Source organism: Haliotis rufescens, unplaced genomic scaffold (genome assembly GCF_023055435.1).
Source record: "Haliotis rufescens isolate VD_foot unplaced genomic scaffold, xgHalRufe1.0.p SCAF_17, whole genome shotgun sequence".
Lineage (NCBI taxonomy): Eukaryota > Metazoa > Mollusca > Gastropoda > Lepetellida > Haliotidae > Haliotis > Haliotis rufescens.
Genome location: NW_025963857.1, coordinates 9,603,555 through 9,627,514, shown reverse-complemented (window position 1 = coordinate 9,627,514; position 23,960 = coordinate 9,603,555). Strand labels below are relative to the sequence as shown.

Sequence of the window (23,960 nt, the reverse complement as noted above, 5' to 3'; positions counted from 1 at the left end):
TATTATATGCATAGATTTGTTCAATGACAACACTCTTTTATATTAAATTTGACAGCATTTTAGTCACTGGTCATTGTCACATTTGAGCTGATACTTTAGTGCAGTATATAAACGTTTAATAAATTCATAATTGACAAACCATTTCAAATAATTTATTTTGTTATTGTTTCACTGAATATCATAATATCATAAATAACACATCAACTGCTGACTTGTAATTGTATCCGTGAATAAATATTCTTATTCGTTACCCTATATTCATGCGAATCGTATTCACCTAACAGTGTATCCGTTGCAGGCCTAGTTTCCAATGTGTTCCAGTTCATGACATATGCTGCACATGATTTCCCAACTTTACATGCTAATCCTGCACGAGGCAAATGGTGCATCTCGAGTCACGGCTCTATGACATCACATGCGTTCATGTGCATCGATTCACACAACTTACTTGTATGTTCATTTGTGCAACGAACCCATCTATTATTTTTTGAATATGAATAATTCTTCATATATAAACCAACATGTATGGTATCATCTTCCCGAGGCAAGAGAGTTAACTGACTATAAAAGTCCAGTTTCCACCCTTGCCGAACTAGGCTGGCATTATGGAGTTACATTTGGCTGGACTAACGCGTCTATGCATAGTCCAATCATAATCGCTCAAAGAAATCGAAATCCGGTTCGTAAACTGTCGTGCAGATTTCGATCGACTGCAGGATTTGCAAAGCATGTGCACCGCATGCGTGTGACGTCACTGCCCGCTCTCCCATTCATCTTTTCTTGAAACCACACCCGCAATTGTTAATGTCAACATGACCGACCAATGGGATTAACTGGATTAACGCTTGAAAAGGTAAGAATTTATGGCTAACCCTTGCCCAAAGCCAGCTGACCCTAATGGCCGAAAAGGGGTTTTGGATCGTAAAGACGTGTAAGTTTCCCTAAGACCGAAAACGGGTGTTGGATCGTAAAGACGTGTTAGTTTCCCTAAGACCGAAAAACGGGTGTTTGATCGTAAAGATGTGTAAGTTTCCCTAAGACCGAGAACGGGTGTTTGATCGTAAAGATGTGTAACTTTCCCTAAGACCGAAAAACGGGTGTTTGATCGTAAAGATGTGTAAGTTTCCCTAAGACCGAGAACGGGTGTTTGATTGTAAAGATGTGTAAGTTTCCCTAAGAACGAAAACGGGTGTTGGATCGTGAAGCGAGTCACCAGAGCGTGAGGCACGGTAACGGTATAAACGAGACAGCGGTGGCACTATAGCGCGGTAATTGAGCGGATGGTAGAGCTCGGGCTGCGCCCGGTAAACTCCATTTGTTGCCTGCACCGCCAACTCGTTGTCAGCAGATATTTTCCAAATCTTTTAATGTTTTTCATCAAGGTACTCACGTGATTTGATGCATTTCGCGATGTAAGACCCTTTTTTATCAAAATATAGATCTTGATTATCGATCAGATCGTCCTGACTGGGCACCACCATTTTGTGTGAATCAAACGCAAGGAGTTGCACCCGACTCGCCTAAAATCCGACTCGCCTAAGAAAATCTGACCCGACTCGCCTAAAAAATATATATAATATTTTGGTATGCGTTTGGCAAATATAACTTAGGTTAGACCTAATGATCACAATTACTAGTATATTCATACACAAGTATGGAAATAATATTAAAAAACATCCATAGAATTTGTCTTCTGTCATATCACGGACTTGTATAATATAGGTCCGTGGTCATATTTACATCTGCACTTCATGTTGAGTCAGTGAGTCAGAGCCCAGTCGGTTACGCTATTGGGACCGAGACTACAACACTAACATTTAGGTACATTATGTGTATAAAATGCATTACTATGTATTTCTGATAGTTACATACTTATTCTAAAATACAAAAAACGACCGTTTTTAGTTCGCTCAAAAACATTATAGGCGAATCGGGTCAATATCTTTTTAGGCGAGTCGGATTTTAGGCGAATCGAATCCCGGTTCGCCCCGATTATGTTTCTAGGTTTGTCATACCCCTGCTCGTGGGTTTCACCGAAGTGGTAAACGTCTGAGACCTGCATCACTTCGGGCTTTCCTCCCACATTAAGCTGACACGCCGCGATATAACTGGAATACTATTAAAAGCGGTGTTAAACCCAACTCACTCACTTTATGTTTTCTTCCAATACTGCATACATGTACTATATGCCTATGGCCTTCTCAATTAAGATTGATTCAATTTTCTATTGAATAGACTGTTTAATATTCAGACGGACGCAGACTATTTGTATGTTTATGGAAACATAAAACTTATATGAGTCTTTTTCTTAAAGCAAACATATTTGTTCATAACGTAACAATATGGTCATTGGATTATATTATTATAACGCAGCCATTGCTGACAATATATCGCAGTTATATTATCGAACCATTGAAATATATGCAAATTTTTGTCAGTATTGCAATCTTCCATTTACCAATTACCGGACAATTAGGACATAGGACACGCCATTGGGATATGATGACATGCATCAAGTCAGCGAGTCTGACCACCCGATCCCGTAAGTCGCCTCTTACGACAAGCATGGGTTGCTGAAGACCTATTCTGACCTGAATATTCTCGGGTGTGTAGTGTTCCGAGTCGTAAGATGTGTTAGGTGTTTCTAAAACATTTTGTTACTTAGAGTCATGCTCTTTAAATAGAAGTAAAGTACGGTTATAACGAACTCAAAGGGACTACTAATTTTAGTTCGTTATAACCGAAGTTCGTTATAAGCATATATACAGCATAACTACAGCAAATAGTCGGGACCAAAAAAGTAAGTTCGTTATATCCGTCAGTTCGCTATAATCGTGTTCGTTATAACCGTAGTTTACTGTAGAAGTAAATGACAGATATTTTAACCAACAAATAAGATATCACACTGAATTTTGAACATGATGCATAGGCAATATTCCCAACAATATTCCATTAAATCAGAGCTACAAAACCCTTTCCAAAGCCACAAGAAATCAATGCTAAATGCAGAGTCGATTGTACGATTCCGTCTGTATCTTGTCCATCTCCTTTTGTCACTATCAAATACTTATTATATCAGGTTTTCGGATAAGAAGTGCGTGTAACCTGTCTTACCAGTGGTACCCGTCACAAAAAACAATGTAGTGTATATCCTGCTATCACGAACTACATCCAACGATATTTCAAGAACATTGCAATATTAAGATCTTTATTTGAAAGACAAAAAAAAAGCACATAACAGTAAAATATTTCATTTGATTAAGAACAGTGTTGAGAATCAATCATCAGGACATAAATGTTTATCATGTTTATCCTCAAAGTAATCCTTAGATATGCCTAAATGCAGTATTAAGATATTTATTGGAAAGACATGGAAACGCACATGATAATAAATTATTCCATTTGATAAAGAACATAGATGAGAATCAAACATCAGTCATAAATGCACATTTTACCTCAAAGTAGATATAGATATGTCTATATTTCCTTTTTGAGATTTGTATTTTTCTGATAATGATTGAAACGCCATGTATGTATATGAGAATATGCATGAATATCACATGTTATAACATTTCCCAATGCATATGTATATTCACGTAAAAAAGACAAAAAGAAATTATTATTATTTAGTTATGTGTTACTGTATGTGGAAATTTGAAAAATGATCATCATTTTAGAATATGGAAACATGAAAGGATAAGGTCTGGTTTAATTCAAATGAACTTGATCTGTTGTAAACATCTGATCATTGCCAAAACAAACTACATGTATAGTCAATGTAATTCATCGAAATGTAAATAATTTGTTGAGGTACAAAACTACTAGTATGTTATTGCCATCACCATAATAGAGAAGGTAAATCAGCTTGGTGTCCCTTTTTTCATTGATATGATGAAACAATGAAATATTGTTTGTATTAATAATACAGATGGTCTTCTGTGACTGGAAAAAATATGTGGTGAATGCCATAATTACCTGTTTCTTTGACAATACAGTAAACGAACTCAAAGGGACTACTAATTTTAGTTCGTTATAACCGTAGTTCGTTATAAGCATATATACATCATAACTACATCAAATAGTCGGGACCAAGAAAGTAAGTTCGTTATAACCGTAGTTTACTGTACATTGTTAAAAACAATTCAGCTATCTCAGCTATATACCTACAAAATACTTGTTTTCTAAATTCACAATTTACTCACAACTTGACATGCTGCATTGGTGTTACTTATAATACCTTCGCATTTCTTGGATCCCTTACATCGAAATGCGTGCATAAAAATAATCAGTCACAATACGATATACACATGGATGCGTTTACGTTTATAATACAGTAAACTACGGTTATAACGAACACGCTTATAACGAACTTACGGATATAACGAACTTACTTTTTGGTCCCGACTAGTTGCTGTAGTTATGCTGTATATATGCTTATAACGAACTAAAATTAGTAGTCCCTTTGAGTTCGTTATAACCGTACTTTACTGTACATCTAGATTTCGTGTTCAACAGTGTGGAATTCCAACATCAAGATAACGTTTTAAATACCTGAAGCGAAACGTCTACAGTGCGACCTGAAATTGGAAAGATCAGTTAATCCCAGTTTAAGCAGACGTGGTCACCCCAAAAGTATCACTGCGTCGTGGAACATATATTCAACAAATACATCAATGTTTATTAGAAACTACTGTCCATACACCAACGCGAATGGTGCCAATAAAGGAGACGTCTGCTAAACTAAATGCGCTGTCAGTTTAAGGTTGGATTGGCTCAGTGAGGGGAAGACAAATTGAAACATTTAGCCCTTTGCAAAATATCCACAATGAAAAACGTTAAGCACACCCTAATATATTTAATTATTGTTTCGTCCCAATATTTGTAACAGTCATGAAAGATATAATTACGGGAAGAATTATGTTTTCTCGAGATGATGTAATCAGTCATGCGTGACGAGAGCTCACGTGCCATGCATGGTATGCCCGTCCAGCATGCTACCCTCGAGTATCTCAAAAAGCAGTATATCTAAACCTTAAAATTGCCTTCTTAAGCTCGGTTTTAAACAAATAATCGGCATGCATAACGCAGGAATGTTTTGTAATGCCATTGGTCGGAATTTGGGGTATCATTGCACTGTCGTAAGCCGTTTAGTTTAGTCGAGAAACATGCTCAGAACAGTGTTGTACAGGACCGTCCCAGATCCGGAAGACCTTCTGTGAAGACACATCGCGAAGATAGGGACCTTCTTCGTCTCATACGCCGAGAACCCTTTTTAACAAGCACTCATCTGACCAATCGTCGTTTCAGCACCAGAACCGTCAGGAACCGGCTGAAAGCAGCAGGACTGATGGCTAGACAAGTCATAAAGCGTTCCTTGTTGAGAGATCACCACAAAATTGCTCGTTTAGCATGGTGTATTGCGCAACAGAACTGGAATCTGAGAACTTGGAGACGGATCCACAAGCTTTATGCTCCACGTCACTGATCAAGGGAAAACAGAAGGAAGTGGCAAGGAAATACTATGTGAGTGAGGTTTGATATTTCAGCTAAATGTGCATGAATGCCCACAGTGGCAGAAGACCTTTACCACTAATAATTCAGTTAACCAAGAACACAAGGGGCGGTCGGGTAGCCTAGTGGTGAAAGCGTTCGCTCGTCACGCCGAAGACCCGGGTTGGATTCCCGACATGGGTACAATGTGTGAAGCCCATTTCTGGTGTCCCCCGCCGTGATATTGCTGGAATATTGTTAAAAACGGCGTAAAACCATACTCACTAACCAAGAACACCAGGACTACACATTTTCCACTAATAGCACGAATCCGGTCTTCATGAAATAATATAACACTGCCAGGCAAAACTCTTAAGGCTCAAAACACAACGATGATACCCGTATCAAGTACATCACGATCGAATATTCATTTCTTGTTTGTTTCTGTTTTAACCAAAATTAAACATAGATGTACACTTTCTTTTGCCCGGCATTGTATTTGCATTGATGTTCAGTGTGCGTCAGTTCAAGGTTACATTGAAGCGAAGCGTCCTGATTATGGCTAGCTCTTAAAGTGACTGTACAGTGGACACACATACAGTCAACAATATTCTCTCCTACTGACGACAGGATTTACTTCGTCCAAATTTGGTGACATATCGATTGGGATAATTTTCTCTGCGATCGCTCAAAACCCTATCTATGCACATTATAAACTCACGCTCTTGGTGCAGTACGATCGTGGACGATGAAACACTCTTTCAGAAGGAATGTCATTGCATGTTGCTAGTACTTGTTTAGATTACTGTTAGTTTCAGAACTCAATTTCACACACACACACACACACATCTTGAATCAAACGAAAACAAATCATTCGTAAATGTTGTATATTTGTTTTCTACTTCCAAGCCTCTGATGTGAACGTAAAATCGCTATGAATCGGCGACTGCATTGATCTCTTTGCTGAAATACCCTGGAGATTGGATTTCGCTGGTGATGTTTACATTTACCTATACAGAGGGGTGTTTATAGCAAACAGGCATACAATTTCATTATTTATTCAGGAATTTATTCAAGGCAAATCACACCCCAAGAGAATACTTGAATCAAGATAGTTCATGCTGTTAAATTGTGGACATAACACAATAAAGATATAAAGTTTTAACTCATATTGTATTGAATACAGCCATAGCATGATCCACTCGAGAAGTTAGCGATAGAAGAATTTTCATTTCCGTTTGTCAACAAAGATCGTGAAACATTGATTCTGGACTACAATACGATATTTCCTGATGATCAAATAGCCACAACCTGTTGTTTTTGTTGTTGTTGTTTAGCGCCGCGATCAGCAATATTCCAGCTATATGACGGCAGTCTGAAAATACTGGACCAGACAATCCAGTGATTGACATCATGAACATTCATCTACGCCATATGCATACGATGACATGCATGAAGCATGTCAGCGACCCGATCCCGTGAGTCGCCTCTTATGACAAGCATAGTCGTCATTTATGGCCAGCATGGGTTGCTGAGGACCTATTCTACCCCGGATCTTCACGGGTCGTCACCTCTTACGGCAAGCATGGGTTGCTGAAGACCTATTCTACCCCGGATCTTCGCGGGTCGTCACCTCTTACGGCAAGCATGGGTTGCTGAAGACCTATTCTACCCCGGATCTTCGCGGGTCGTCACCTCTTACGGCAAGCATGGGTTGCTAAGACCTGTTCTACCCCGGATCTTCACGGGCCTGAACAAATGGTAACTCTGTACTGCTCTACCCGACTCTGATACATAGATAAGACTCAGTAACGCCCTCTGACAGTTCCTGTATTTGACCCGGCCTGTACAGACACTGACAAAGTCGACCTTGAAGAATATCATGGACAGTGTAATACCCCTAATTTTTTGAGCCATTATCGTCTGAATACACAACACTTGAATTGAAAACTTCAGGATAACTTTGTTATAAACGGGAAACTACGGATGAGTCAAAGCATGTCCTGCCGCCGTATCCTTAAATAAGCACACATTTCCCGGATCTTCAGTTCGTTCACAGGCAGTTAATATGCCTCTTCCCCCATTCTATTCCTTCACCACTATTTTCGACCCTCTTCCCGAGGCAAGGGCGTTAACTGACTATAAAAGTCCAGTTTACATATAGTCCCTTACCTCGGGAAGATGTTTTCGACCGACTCTGAACGGTATAATGAAGGGGCTGTTTGGATTGTGTTCTCCGATCATGAGAACATCATAATATTACTGATTCTGCAGCTAGAGGTTGATGCTCTGCAACACTATCACCTCCTTGATATGTGTTTGCTGGGAATAACTGTCAGCTCTGTCTCCCGGATGTGGACACCTATGCTCATGGCGCCAAGCCTTGTAAGAATATACCACCTTTGCAATGCACAGGGCATGTGCTGTGAACCCCAATACCTGAAAAGCAACCACAATAGTATAGTATGATTAACGGGCAATGAATATTGTAAGATACAAAGATCCAGAAATACCGCTCACGTGATGTAAACCTGGAATACGAGAGCAAGGTTGTTCGAAAGACTACTGTCACCATTTTTAGCTAGAATTAATTTAAAAAAATTAATCGAAATTTCTCGTTATTTCAATTGTTTTCTCGAAATTTCTAGTTCTTCCTCGTTACTTCGAATATTTTCTCGTTATTTCAAATTTATCTCCAAAACTCGAAATTTTGAATTTTTTCTTGTTGCTTCGATTATTTTCTCGTTATTTCGATAGATTTTGCGTTGCTTCGACCTTTTCTCATTACATCGAAATTTGTTCTCGTTATTTTAAGTATTTTCTCGAAATATCGAGTTTTTGAAACAAACTTGAAATAACGAGAAAAAACTTGAAATTTCGAGAAAATATACAAATAATTGAAATAACGAGAAAGTTCGATTAATATATATTACCAAAGTGGCACCATTGGGCTTTCGTAAGGTTGCAAGGTTAATTTAGTTATTGTGAAGATGGAAAGTTTAAATGTCAAACGACGCACGACCCTTAATGACCTCGGTCATGTTTTGGGCAAGTGTCTTCAGATATGAACGTACCGTGGCTGCGTCAATCTCGGACTGGCCACATACGTCGACTGCCGCCATGACTGACGCAATGAAGTACAAGACAGACCACACAGAGTACCATATCATGTCCTGGAAACATAGCCACACAATAGTAGTATCAATAGTAATGATTTAACAGTTTGAAACACGTAAATATATTCCAGACACTGGGAAATGATAGACGTTGGGGTAATAATATTCCCAAATAAGCCTCCGAGGAAGGACATTGTTTATAGATTTACATATCTGGACTTTTCGCTTGGCTGATGGTACTGTCTTTGTCATATCATGGAATATCAGTTATTACAAATTATAGATATTATACATTATTATTCATATTTTAGTATGCCTCGTACGAATACTTGGTTTGTCTATGGATTTGATTGTGACGGGTGCCACCGGCGGGGTCAGATACGCTCACTTTTTCGCGAACACCTGGGGTCATCACTATTTGATATTGATTCATAAAACATTGCTCAGTATAGGTCGGAATGGTCCCATTGTCTCTGCTTTAAGCAGATTCCTTTTTTGATCATGGATTATTTTCTCAGGCCATCCTATTTTTTTATTTTAGATTATTATAGGTTCTATCTTATGATGCATGTATTTATATCTGCAAGCACAAATGCTACGATAACATTTGCACATTCTCCAACATCAAACGCCACAATTATATACTACCATACGCTACCGTACACTAACTGTTCAACTTATAAATAGGCCTTTTATGAAATGTACATTTTATTTATTAAACCTACAGATTCTAGATGCATAAATTTTACATTCCTAAATAGCCCCATTGTTTATTGTTTATCACAACTTTGGAAAGGTTTGTCTCTTCAATCAATATATAGATCTAACCCTCACATCGTATACAAGCCACTTTAAGCAAAGTGGTTTATCATTTGGTCAGAAATGGGCTTCAGGGCTTCACACATTGTACCTATGTGGGACTCGAACCCAGGCCTTCGGTGTGATGAGTATAACGAACCACGGGTAGGAAGTACGGAAGGTAAGTTTTCCGAATTAAAAGGGTCCGGATTACCGGAGTTTCGTTGCATTTTGATTACACCACGGCAGTGTGAACTTTACCGATAAAGCGGATTTTAGCGACATTGTTCGAGTTCGACCTTATCATGAGAATGTGTTTATGAATCACTGTCAAATAGTGGTGACATTAAATCTAAGGAACAATCCGCAAAATCGCGCATGCACGAAACGGAAAATTTGGACAAGGCATTAAACAATCCGAATACGCAGAACGCACTTCCGCTAAGCGCTACGAGTACAGCGTCAAACTCCGGCCTGTAATCTAACGCGCGAGAACTGACCAGTGAAATCTGAGAAGCATAAATACCGGTAGAGGCTGTTGCTTGATTGACAATGTCAATCAAGGAAAGGATGAGCTTGATGATATCGTTGTCTTCCAATAAATTCCGATGTCAAATAAAGACCTTATTTGGACGGAAAAACGATGGTTTGAAAGCGTCCAAAAAACGTCGTTTTCCCGTCCAATGACCATATACGGAAAAACGACGTTTTCGTGTTTGCAGTGCAATGCATGTGTATAGACAGACTAGTGCAGATCGACGCTACCGTAATGCCCGTTGAGATTTCCTTTCCTTTAAACTGCTATACATAACTTACGAAGAATGAAATAACATAAATTGTACGAGAACACTTTACCATGAAATATCACAACTATTGGAAGGCAGGATTGGGTTAAAAATGGATTACAAATAATTATCTTAAAATAATGATATTCTATAGAAAGCCTTATTGGTCTCTTCTCGAATCAATCAAAGACCATTCGAATTTGTTTGGGATACGCGCTACTTCAAATCACCTGCTGGTTGGTTGGTTTGGTTTGTTGTTTTACGCCGCACTCAGCAATATTCCAGCTATATGACGGCGGTCTGTAAAACATCGAGTCTGGACCAGACAATCCAGTGATTTATATCATGAGCATCGATCCACGCAATTGGGATCGATGACATGCATCAACCAATTCTGCGAGCCTGACCACCCGATCCCGTTAGTCGCCTTTTACGACAAGCATGGTCCTCTTTTACGGCAAGCATGGGTTCCTGAAGACCTATTCTAACCCGGAATCTTCACGGGTCCCTGCTGATTGAGAATATTTGTAGAATTACTTTAACCTTTCTGTGTATGAATATAAATAGGAACGACAAAAAGAATAATAAGAAACACTCGGAAACATTTCGATTATCTGCCGAAACAGATTCCTTAGAGCGTAATAGGCAAAAATAGACGGGAAAATTATTTGAACAGATCACTGAAAATCAGTTATGACACCAGGTGTTTGCGAAAAGGGTAAGCAAGTTTTGCAACGGCTTGGGATGCTGTTAATGTTACTCTCTTTGAAATTTTCGTCAAAAGTGCATGTGATCGTGACCCAAAAGTGAAAAATCGACATCACAGACTGGAGGTGATGGACTATTGCTCGACATAAAGGGGAATTTGCCTATTGGTTGGAAGTCATCCCTCTTGTCATACAGTATGGTGGATACGTTTTGTAATGCTATCACTATAAGAAACAGATGAGGCGGTTTCACTGGTCACTTTCACGTCTAGTTCCAGGGATTAAATCAGTGGAAGGTATTGGCTATTTCGATCATCATTGGACGATCTGAAATCAGTTATATACCTGAAGATCTTGCCAATCCGATCAGAAATTCCGATTAATTTTCATTTAGAAACAGATCAGTAAGATGGGCATCACAGTTGGTGCCCATGGGGTTGCCTAATTCTTGCCCTGATGTCCTATCCCCAAAGTACCCACAGAGGTTATCTATGAGGAAGTCCAACCATTCGTACATTGTTTCCTCAGTAAACTTCAGATGACATAATATAATCGCATGATGACATAAACATGGTATATTCATTTTCACTATGGAAGTTTTCTATAAGAACTAAATGTAATTTGTTTCTCATGACACTACCATTGTATTTTCATCACACATCCCCAGTCATCAATCTAATAAAACAGAAATAAATCAACATACCAGTGGCGGTCGCTAGAAACGTCTGTACGTCTTTGTATTTTGCCATAGTTTTTATTGTCAGCAGGCGATACGTTTGTCCCCTGAACGTAAGTGACTTGCATCTCTCAACAAATGTGTTCCATGTATCTATACCCTCTAACGCAATCAGGCAGTCACCTTCCGAAACGTATCTGGCATCAGCGTCACATCTATCTACAATTAGCATCGCAGAGTATGAGGTGATGTGTGATACATACAAGTGAGTGAGTGGAAGGTTGCTTGTTTTGTGAGTGATTGATAATTTTTGCTTGGAGTAGCAGCTTAATGTTTGAGTGAGTGAGTGAGTGAGTTGGGTTTAACGCCGCTTTTAACAGTATTGCAGTTATATTTCGGCGTGTCAGCTTAATGTGGGAGGAAAGCCCGAAGTGATGCAGGTCTCAGACGTTTACCACTTCGATGAAACCCACGAGCTCGGGTAAGGTGCTGACAAACCTAGAAACATAATCGGGGCGAACCGGGATTCGAACCCACAATCATAGGTTTCTGACGTGGGAGGGACGCAACTCTGCACAGCGAATCGCGGCGCCTTAGACGACTGGGCCACCCGTGCCCCCCTAATGTTTGAGCAAATCTTGAAATGAACTGTTTGATTGTCAAGTTGGTAAGTAACAGTAAAGACCATATATTCTAGGGATGACAACGTTTTTATTCTGTTATGATGCGACGTGTCGGTACAGATCCTTATACCATTGTCAAGCACTCTTGCTTGACGCATTTCGTTGATTTACCTTTAGTGAGAAACACCAGTGCTGATATGATGGTGACAATTGTGATTGCGAAGGTCAATATGTTTAGTGAATTAAATACTTGATTAATTAGAGAATACTCTTTAGTGGGAACGTTCCTATAGTGCCACTGACCTTGGACCTTTGAGGTCCTCACGTGTGTAGAAAGAGCAAAATATTCCCATCGCCCAAGTTTCGAAAAAAAGACAATCAAGCAATCTCAATTAAATTATGTATTAACTGATTTCCACATTTTTGAAGCATCGGATGTTATTTTGACAAATGGATGATTTTAGAAAGTATCTTGCCTTTTATCTTTAAAAGAAATTAAACAACAGGAAGTGACACATTTAGAAAAGTCCACCATTAGCCATTGGAAAAAGCATTCATCCCCGGCAGGATTTGAGATTTCAATAAGGGTTGATTAGTTAGTTCCGATCAAACAGTCACACGCAGACTACTCACATTGACAATGTTCAGGCCCTGAGGACCACTGGGCAGTGCTGAGACAGGTGATCATTCCGTTTCCTCCCATCAAGATGTATCCAACATGGCAGGTATGTTGAGCTCTGGCCTGGTACAGACTGAGGCCCGCAGTGGTCAGAGAAACGTCAGCATTGGCAATAGGAGCAGGATCCAGACAGTCCACAGCTTGGAACATACGTACATCACGTGCAGGAAATAACGATAGAAACATGTTCATAAAGAGACACTACAAATACATTAAAAACTGCTTATTAAGTTAAGCAAAACATTCTGTTTAAAATATCCATTATTTTGCAATGAGATAAATGCTTAAGAATTATGGCAATGTAAAGATTAAAAAAAATTCACGTGTCCCAATGGGATGGCTAAACGGTATAAATTGAAGTGATAGCTATGAAGCGTACATATCTAGATGGGTCAATGTACTTCTTTCCAGGAAAGAGGGACAACTATGATATATGTATCTGCCCCTGCTTTTTGGATAACGCTTCTATGCCATTCTGATAACGAGCGAACGTTTTAACTGCTCTGCTATCCACTGACGCCTACAACCTACCAGCCTACACACTACGAGACACAAACATACGTTGACATTCATTCCCTGCCTTCACCCAGGCCTTGTTTTCGTTACAGGTGGCTGTGGCAGGAGTTCCTGTGTTGATGTAGCCCACGTTGCAGGTGTAGGTGGCCCCGGAGCCGAAGGTAGTCGCGGGATGCTCCTCCATGGCGTTAGTCCTGATGGGTGGAAGGCCGCAATCGACCGCTGGGGATAAATGTACAATGTAACTACAAGAAACAAAATACTGGTAATCAACTTTGAAAAATACTTCTAGTGCATTTTGAACAGTCCTAGAGAACATACAATCTACGCAAAAATTTGGCTAGAGACAGTGTCAGTGTATATTTATGCATATAAAATGAACAAGAAAAGTTAGGGATCGTGAACATCTTTAGGGCTATTGATTGTAGTGTCGACTGAGTTTCATTAAATGTGTACGGTACATAAACATATTTCATGATCCACAAGTGTTTTGTTCAGTATATGTCACTGTCCGTCCTAGATCCCTGGCATGGTGATTACCGATTTGAAAAGATATCACCACAGTCATCTTAATGAGATTTTGGGTATCTCGTGATAGTAGTTATAGACCGTACCCTAGCCCCTAATTCAGCAGGAGTTATCTCCCCTACCGGATGTGCCGCCATCTTGGATTGGCGAAGAGGGGGCATGCTGGGTAATGCGTGCGCATCCAAGATGGCGGCACGTCCGGTTCCGGGGAGATAAGAGGAGATAAGAAGCGCTCGTAAATGAAAAATAAAATGAAAACGGAACAGAAGCGCGCGTAAAATCCTCCAATTTCATTTTTAAAAAAGTGAGAAAAAAAGTGGCGGCGGTGGTGGAGGAGGGAGGAGGAAGAGGAGTAGTAGTTTTTTGTTGTTGTGGTTGGTAGGTAAAGCAATGATGAAAGCGTTCTTTCGGGAGAGTGGGGTGGCCCTGAAAAGAACTGTTGGAAACAAACTGGAAACAAACTGGACAAGGCTTGTTTCTGTTTTACATTTCTTTCCTTGATCTCGATACTAGATAATACTACGGTCCGCTCCAACAGTCGGGTACGTCAATTCCGCGTTGTATGGTTCGTTGTAATGCTGCAATAGCCTCAGACTTGTTCTTAAATCAGTGCGGGGTCTGCGATAAGATCGTCTACGATTCATCAGGTGGATAGGCCACTATTGTCCACGAATAGACTTTACTCATCCACGGACATTGTTGACTGTTGGTCTGGCACTTCATACAGGTGTATCGGGACGACATGGTTGATCTCTCATTCAGTGCTAGGACTGTGACTGTGTGCGTGGCTTCGCTTTTTTTTTTATAGGAGAGGCACTGAAACCCTGCTTCCTGTGTTGCTCGTGGTGGGGTATACGGAATTTATTACCCCGCTGAGAAATTGTTTTAATTCATTTGATAGTCATGTTAAAACATGTCGGTAAGATAAATTCATTGTAGCAGGATCAGTCAGGGAAGATTGGAATTTAAGCGTCCCTCGTTAGGTTTTATACCATGAGCCGGAAACCTAAGGTGGGAATCATAAGGTGAGTGGTATAAAATCCAACATGGAACGCATAAAACCTCATGTGCTATCGTGTAAATTAATTAAAGCAAATTAAAAATAGATTGAAAACAGCTGTTCGATTGAGCTCAGGTTAACTTGTGCGATGTCACGTGGCGTCCATTGACTCGGAAAAAGCGTGCGGCGTTTTGCTTTAAAGCGGGTAAGAAGCCATTTATTTTGTCTCTCAGAAATCCACGAGCAGCCTGTATTGCTCGTGTAAGAGATTAAGTCTCTGCTGAGAAATGCATTACCCTCCAAGGCGGGTTTACACAGTAATTCATCAAGATCACGAGGATCACGGATATGGATGTGTGATAAGAAAATTTATACCTCTGCCGGTTAAACTATTGCTTTCACAAGGGAAGAGTTTTGTTAGGACAAACCCCTACTGACGTGTAAAAGACAACGTCGTCTACTGCCAGATTGTTACTTACATGAACCAGACAACGTTTTGTTTTGCCAAAACTCTACTCACGTGCACAGGACACCGTATTATTGTGCCAGACTCCGACTGAGGTACACATAGTGTTGTTAGTTGTGTTCGGGGAAGCTGTGTAGCCAGAAAGGCACGTGTAGTGGGCAATGGCTCCGTAAGATGTGGCTGCGAAGCTGACCTTAGATGACGCCACCTCAGCTGGCTGACCACAGTCTATTTCTACAAGTGGAGTTTATGATGATATATTTCCAGAGTACACTTATTTCACTTTTACAGTTACATGTAAACTGTAGTTTGTTACTTTACTATTTGCCATTAATTTCTCAGCCTTTACTCATTTTCAAACAACTGTCCTATTTTTCAGTGTGTCACAACGTGTGTGTAGAGGTCTCCCATGTGTATGTTGTCTGTATGTATGAATGTGTCTTTCAGTGTCTGTTTCTTTCAGTGTGTGTGTGTGTGTGTGTGTGTGTGTGTGTGTGTTCTACTCACCGAGCCCTGAGCACACGTAGTCGTCCCCAGCCTGAACCGGGACACACATCTGCACATCTGAACATGGATAGTTCCAACACGGATCCTTCTTCCTCTGGGACTGACGAGAAAACCACAGAGCACAGGAGTTCAAGTAGGTGTGTAGGTTTCACAAATAAGTTTGTGGTGTTCGTGCATATACATAAATCACAATCCCTAGGCTCTTTGAAACACATCACCTTCATAACATTCAAACGCCATCAGCGTTCATATACTAAAAAAGGTATAAAAGATGGAAATTAAGACAGATAGTACTTTACTTTGGCATGCGCTCTTGACTGAAAAGGGCTGAAATTTGGCCTCCCTCATATAGATGACAGCGTTTCGGCACAGCACCTTACTCCCATGATCTCTCAGTGACCAGCCAGAGGGATGGTGTAAATCCTGCTTGGGTACCATGCAGGAAGCAGATGTTCCGTAAGTCCCCATGGTCCCTTGTGTGGTGGCCTAACTTTGGTTGCTGGTGATCACTAACCAATTTATATAATGTGTTGTTCCGAATAGTCAAACTTTTATAGTTAATTACTAGTTTTATATTTCTAGCTGTGATACTCGAGTTCTTTTACTGTCCTTTGTCGACAGATTTTATAGTCTCCATTTATGTAATATTACTGTACAACTTGATTTAGTCACGATATGGATGAAATATTGCCGTTGTGACTATATATCTTAACTCACTCACTCACTCAGTGACCAGCTGACATTGGGGAATTAAGACTTGTATACTTATCAAGATGTCACTATGATATACCGAAACGAGGGTACGTATCTAGGTCACTCGACGATGATTTTGACTTTGGCTCTGTTATTTCTTGTTACAAATGGACAAGTCAGTTAAAAATGTGGCTATATGACCTTTATTGAACGATGAGTAGTAGACCGGAAGCTTATTTGAAACTTTAAATTTTAAATCAAAACAAGATAATTTGGCCAAGAAGTTAAAATAAAATTCTTGATTCCCAAATAAAGACAACCCAAGAAGTAATCCCGATTCGTGTGCATACAGAAACAAATCAGCAAGGCGAGGAACACAATTTGTGCCCATGGGGATCCCTATTTCTTGCTTGAAAGTCTTACCACCAACTTTCACAATGGAAGCCAACACTCTACAGTAATTAGCGCTGATAGTATGGAAGCTAGTACTTAAGTTACCTTAGATAAGTAATAGGCAATGGACAATGGGCAAATGGGAGGCCGGGGGTAATTAGCACTGAAATGTGAAGAATGGACATAGCAATGGGCGAGGTAATTAGCACCGACAAAGATCAAAGCAATAAGTTCCAAGCACTAGGAAGGAAGATAGATTCCCTGGCCCCGGTTCATAGCTGGCTGGTGTCACCTGATGTCAATGGCTTCTTTTAGTTTTTTCTTTGTCGCCAGTTGTTTTTGGAAACTGATTAGTGACAGGGCCTTGGTAGGGTATGGTGATTCTGATGGGGGATGGAGCTGGTTTGGGCCTGGGATCGGAGTTCTTGAGGTTCTTGAGGGTCTTGCGGGTCTTGCGGGTCTTGCGGATGGTGTTGGAGACAGGGTGGGCAGGATAGCTGTTGATGGAGGTTAATGTTTCCTTGAGATGGTCCAGTTCATCAAGAACAAAGCCAACATAGATGTCACCTTCTCTAGCGGCAAGTCCATCAAGACCAATCTACATGCCAATGGCAGAGGCACAAGCAGCAGAAGTCGCAACACCCGAGGATATATATACCAGACCCCCTGCAACTGTGGCCACCAGTACATTGAAGAAACCCCCAGACCCATCAACACCAGACACAAAGAACATCAGCGCTCTGTCAACAAAATCGACCTGAAATCCGCTATTTCCGAACACATTCTGAAGAACCAAACCATAACCTCACGTAGGAAGCCACCAACGTCCAGTCAACCAACAACGATAACTGGCGACAAAGAAAACTACAAGAAACCATTGACATCAGGAGACACCAGCCAGCCATGAATACGTCCCATTTTAATTCTGGAAACCCATTGGTCCAGAGAAGAAAAATATTCTCGCCGTGGGAATATTCTCTTTACATTTTTTCTTCCTTTTCATGAACCCATGAGAACAGCATGTTCAATTGTCTAAATACCTTTGAAGAGTTTCTGAACAAATGGGTTTCCAGAATTAAAATGGGAAGAGTACATTACTTTATAATCAATAGTAGAGGACTTTTAAAGCCAATGACAGTCCATTTGTCATGGATGAGTTTTCACATTGGGCCATTTTGTATCGTTTGCATAATGTATGGAATGTATGCTTCCGACATAAGAGAACTAATTATTTGAATTAGCTATCGCTGAGGTGTACATTTGCAAAACCGTGGCGTTCATTCTCAACATCTACATCAAACGTTGCCCGAATGTTATATGAAAAAGCATAATTTCCAGTCTGTTGGGCAAGTGCCGTCAAACGGTTTTGGTTCTTGGGGTTGTCGGGGTTGTTGGGGTTGTCGGGGTTGTTGGGGTTGCAATCAGACCTGGGTGTGGCGGGTCGGGGAAAAAACCGACACCAAGACAAGATCGTCTCAGAACATCTATCAGAACTATTAAAATACAAATTAGGAATGGAACATATAAAAGAAGAGGAAATAAGAGGAATACAAATTAGAAATAAAATGCAATAGTATGAGAAAGGAGAAAAGCCAACAAGTTATTTCTGCCACTTAGAAAACAGAAGTGATGTCAGTAAATCAATAAATATAGTTATAACTGAAGATGATACGGTAATAACAGACGGCAATTGCATATTGGATGAGTCGAACTTTTATAAAAAAAATATATACATCTGATAGCAATGACAGATATTTAACGAGTTAGAGACTCCAACATAAAAAAAACAAAATGAAAATCCATTTAGAAAGAGAAATTTCATTGGCAGTTAAAAACATGAAAAACAATAAAAGCCTCGGTATTGATGGCTTTGCTGTTAAATTTATACTTTTTATGGGAGGGAAAGAACTAAAATTCTGGATATACAGAGTTTAAAAAGTACCTCTGCTAATAACAAAATGAGTATTACAATGAAATAGGAGTTATAACTTGCATACCAAAATCAAATATAGGCAGAACGCTGATAAAAAACTGGAGACCAATAACTTTATTGAATGCACTCTAAAATAATTAGTACTTGTTTTGGAATATTGGAATTGCTCATTCGTAATAATCAAACAGGCCTTATTCCAGGAAGATCTATGACAAGAAACAAAACAAGGATGTTATACGATATTATCTTTGAATACAATGGACAAAATAAATCAGGATTACTTCTGCTGATATGTTTTGAAAAGGCTGTCGACAAGGAGAACCATTGTCGCAAGATATGTTCCTCCTAGTAGCTGAAATCCGAGGAGTGATGTGAGTGAGTATGGTTTTACGCCGCTTTTAGCAATATTCCAGCAATATCAGTACGGGGGACACCAGAAATGGGCTTCACACATTGTACCCATGTCGGGAACCGAACCCGGGTCTTCGGCCTGACGAGCGAACGTTTAACCACTAGGCTACCCGACCGCCCCTGAAATCCTAGGATATATTATTAGAAATAAAATTGCAGGAATTATTGTTAATGCCAAAGAATACAAACTTTGGCTGGCAGTATGTTGATAATACTGAATTACTTTTAAATGGTAAAGACGAAAGCTTATATGCAGCTACAGAAACACTTAACAAATTCTACAAAATGTCTGGCTTAAAAATTAATGTAGACAAGACAAAAGCGATATGGATAGGCTCCAAAGCGGATGGCAATGATAAAGGAATTCGAAGTATTAGGAATGATGTTTAATCCAAACTAAAGTGAACTCTGGGTAATCAATACAAAAAGAGTGCTAGAAGAAATAAATAGATTGCTTGCAAATTGGAGAAAAAGAATTCTAACGTTAATATGAAAAAATACAGTCATAAAAAACTTTAGCATTGTCAAAATTAGTTCACATATTTTCGACACTACCAAACCCTCTGGAGAATTTTGTCTTATCACTTGACAAAATATTTTACAATTTTATCTGCAATAATAAAAGACAAAATCAAAAGGACCCCTTTGACAGGGAAATATGAGGATGCACTGAAACTATCTACGCTCAGATTATAAAACAACATATGGTAACCCTTGCAATATCCCAATTAAAGATTACTCTCTTTGCGTGCTAATGTTGAAAAGCAATCTATTTTTTAAAAAACCTACTGGAAAGATGTATTGAAAGCTTGGCATAACTTTAGTAAAACAGATATTATTAATGTTGATAATATAGACGAAATTCTGTCCCAACGATTATTAGGTAATCACTACTTCAAATAAGCAACATACTATACTGAACAACAAAAGTTCCTGTGACACTGAATAAGATTTAATGCAAAGTTATGTTTTTTACCAAATCTGAAACAATTTCGGTTTGTAACAGGTAAAAGACTCCTATAAGTGTTCAAATGGTTTAATTTGCCATACTGACTTAAGAAAGTGCGTGATTTCATAAAAAAAAACATGAACATGCCAAAATGTCAATTTACAAATCAATAGCGTGTGTGTCCACCTCTCGTTGCGATGCAGGCAACACATCTTCGTCTCATGGAATGGACCAGGCGTCGCATAACGTCCTGTGAGCTATCTGTCCATATCTGCTGCAGCATGTTTCGAAGTTCCTGGAGTGTCTGTGGAACACGTGGTTGACGTCGAAGGCGCTGATCGATCTCATCCCACATGTGCTTGATTGGTGAGAGATCAGGGGAGCGAGCCGGCCAGGGGATGAAATTCACGTTGTTTTGTTGAAGGGAATCCTGACCAGGTGGAGCATTATGAGACCGGGCGTTGTCATGTTGAAAGGTAATGCCTGGGACATGACGACGCAAAAACGGTAGAACAACAGGGCCGATGATCTCGTCGCGGTAGCGCTGTCAATTGAGATTTCTCTCCATCACTATCAAACGGGTCCTCTGTCTTGCTGTAATCCCACCCCATACCATACCGCTGCCGCTCGCGAACCGATCTTCTTCCATGACACAATGATTGACGTAACGTTCACCTCGACGTCGGTACACTCGAATCCGTCCATCACTGTGGCTGAGGTGAAAACGAGACTCGTCAGTGAATAGAACTTGTCCCCACTGCATGGCCGTCCAGCGTAGACGCTGACTGCACCACTGTAGACGTGCTTGACGGTGGTTTCCTGTCAAAGTGGGACGTCTGGCGGGTGTTTTGGCGACAATCCCTGCACATCTGAGGCGGCGATGTACGGTTTGTGAAGATATTCGTCGAAGGCCAGGGATGCTGTTGTAGGCTGGAATCGATTTCGTAGGTGTACTGTTCGAATCCAGTTGTCTTGTCGATTATTGGTTACGCGTGGCCTGCCACTCCGAGGATGGTCTCTGACTGCATTCGTCTGTTGCAAACGTTGCCATAAACACCAAATGGTGTTTCTGTGGACGTTAAATTGTCTTGCAACATCACGTTGACTCGATCCTGCTCCAAGCATACCAATGCCTCGCAGAGGCACATTTTCGGACAGCCGTGGCATTTCGTAATGTTGAATAATTGCGTAATTTTGTTGTTTTTCTGACAGGTTAATGTCAGCACGATGCTTAACAAGGCATATGGAATCCCGTTAAGGCACATGTTTTTATACCCATTCTTGGGTAGTGAAATGCAAAGGGCTTGCTTAAAAGTCAACTTTTGCATGGAATGCATGCTTTTCTGTAGCAGTTGCGTTTTTGTGACTTGATTCCATACATGTACTACAATATTGAAAACCAAACTCTACTTGTTTGAAAAATACACTAAGATATTGGTGTCACAGAAACTTTTGTTGTTGAGTATACATAAAGCAATGGGCTAAAAGTGGAATGAACTCAATTAAAGATATATGCAATGAAAACGGATTGATGTAAATCGAAGAACTGAAACTAAAATATCCGATAATAGGTACATTATTAGACTAAAGATATTTAATTTTCAATAAACCGAACTCATGGAAAACAGCAAACAAGAAAAATAATTTTACAGAATTTGTATATAAACAGTTGCTTAAGTGATCTGATGAAAACCGTTAAAGGCGCTGGAATCTTTTAAGATATAGTAATATCAAATGAAAATAATCTTAATTTTTCACTGTGATTTTAATTGGAAAGTAAGTGAGTGAGTTAATGCTTTACGTCACATCGGCAATATTTCAGCCATATCGTGACTTAATTGGAAAGAGATATTCACTGTTTATAGATGTAAACTGAAGGATGTAAAACTTTTTGATCTTCAGTACAGATTTGTACATGGAATTATCTACACAATTTAATTAAAATCAAATCTTAGTTCTCGCTTCCGCTAAACAAAGATCTGAGGACATCCCATTACGGGTCACGTCAGAACGACCTTGCGCGAACTTTGACCGGCCAATGGATTGACCAATCAGAAGGGAGCTTTCTCGTGCTTTACGGCACTAATTTCAAATTGGCGACAACGCTTCGAAACATATTTTGACAAATTCTCGATTACAAATTTGAAACCTGAATAAAAGAACATTCTGGAATGGCTAATAGATGGTCTAGACTGTATGGATTCTGTTGTTTAACCCGTAACTATCGTTCAGAATACCCCGTGTTAAAGTTTTCGAGGTTGCAAGATTAGTGATCACATTCCGACTGTCACTTTCATAATCTGGTAAGCGAAGCTCTGATTAGTCGGATGAAAGTTCGTTCTGACGTGACCCCTTATGGGATGTCTTCAGATCTTTGTTTAGCAGAAGCGAGAACTGAGGTCTGATTTTAATGAGATTGTTATCTACACAAAGTACACACTTTTTACAACGAATCTTGTAGACACCAGTGTTTGTAGCTTTTGTAATGGTGTCAATGAGGTCATCAGCCATGTCTTTTGGGAATGTCATGAAACTAAAAAAACTGGAATGATCTCGAACTTTGGCTTAACAATTATCTTTCATAAAAAAATGAATTGACAAAATATCTTATTTGGTTTGGTCTAACTACTTTGTCAGTGTGGGTTCGAATCCCGGATGGGACTCAACCCAAAAGAGTACTACAATTTGTACTTTACAAAGAAAGTGTTATCCCAAATATAACATTTGTTACGAGTAAATTTAATTGCATGTATTCCTGAACCACTCACCTGCTTGCTACTTGTTACCGTTGGATTTGGGGTGTCGCGCATCACCTCCCTGTAGGTTAGTTCACAGACGTTGGTTCTTTCATGATAGATAATCTATGGACGTTGTGCTGCTGGGCGTACCCATTGACGATTCGTGCATTGTGAGCATGAGCGTTGTGGTCCTGGAAGTCAAAATGTCGAAACACACGCCTTGCAAACCGGACAACAAAGAGTGTCAGTATGTTGTCCCGATAGTGCTGTCCCCTGACTCTTCCTTGCACAATATGGAGTGAGGTACGGTCAGTCATAGTGATGCCACCCAAAAACCATAACCGATCAACGGCTGGAGGTGTCAAGTTGACATTGGCTTGAAAGATTGCCAGACACGACCACGCATAGTGCAAAGTGAATCGGGGCTCGCTACGATAATCCCAGTTTCGACGTTAACGTTGTGTTCGCCATTGGCGTCTGTTGGCAGTATGATGATTTGTAAGGGACGGCACAACACGAGCTCTATTTCGTAGATGAATGAAATTAAGTGAATCACAACTGTATGATATACAGAATCAATTATATTGATAGAAATCATGGTCCACAGAGATTAATAATCGACCTTCCTTCAAAGTGTCAAAATCAGGAATGACACCCGTCGCACGTGTGTGGCGCTCCTGCGTAAGGCACGTGCAAACTACATGTGTTTCGGCAATAAGTTTAACAGACATAAAATGTTCTTGCATAGGATGTTTGTCGTCAACACTTATCTTGTAATACTGGGTATTAACATTTATTATTCATGACCCCCTATTTATTTAGAAGAGTAGGGGATCATGACAACGTGTGTTTCGATATTTATATATACTATTCAAAAAAAAGAAATGTTACATCAAGTTCCAAGGAGATATATTTTACTTTGAAAGGCAGTATCACAAAGAACAATAACAAA

The 23,960-nt window shown here is 39.8% G+C and overlaps 1 protein-coding gene across 1 annotated transcript; it reads right to left on the bottom strand.

Moving 5' to 3' along the window:
- Positions 1–11,549: 11,549 nt before the first annotated feature.
- On the bottom strand, positions 11,550–23,126 carry LOC124131129 (sushi, von Willebrand factor type A, EGF and pentraxin domain-containing protein 1-like). Its single transcript, XM_048397335.1, has 6 exons — positions 23,039–23,126; positions 15,892–15,991; positions 15,439–15,618; positions 13,436–13,612; positions 12,829–13,014; positions 11,550–11,791 (listed from the first exon to the last, which is right to left on the bottom strand). The coding sequence occupies exons 1-6, from the start codon at positions 23,078–23,080 to the stop codon at positions 11,550–11,552; spliced, it is 927 nt and encodes a 308-aa protein (XP_048253292.1). The 5' UTR covers positions 23,081–23,126.
- Positions 23,127–23,960: the final 834 nt, after the last annotated feature.

Bases quoted from the DNA above. Each gene is read 5' to 3' on its own strand.
- LOC124131129 (XM_048397335.1), bottom strand. From the start codon at position 23,080: ATGCGCGACACCCCAAATCCAACGGTAACAAGTAGCAAGCAG. The intron at 15,619-15,891 runs GTGAGTAGAACA...CTCCACTTGTAG, and splicing joins CTACGTGTGCTCAGGGCTCG to AAATAGACTGTGGTCAGCCA. The intron at 13,015-13,435 runs GTATGTTTGTGT...GTATGTTCCAAG, and splicing joins GGCAGGGAATGAATGTCAAC to CTGTGGACTGTCTGGATCCT.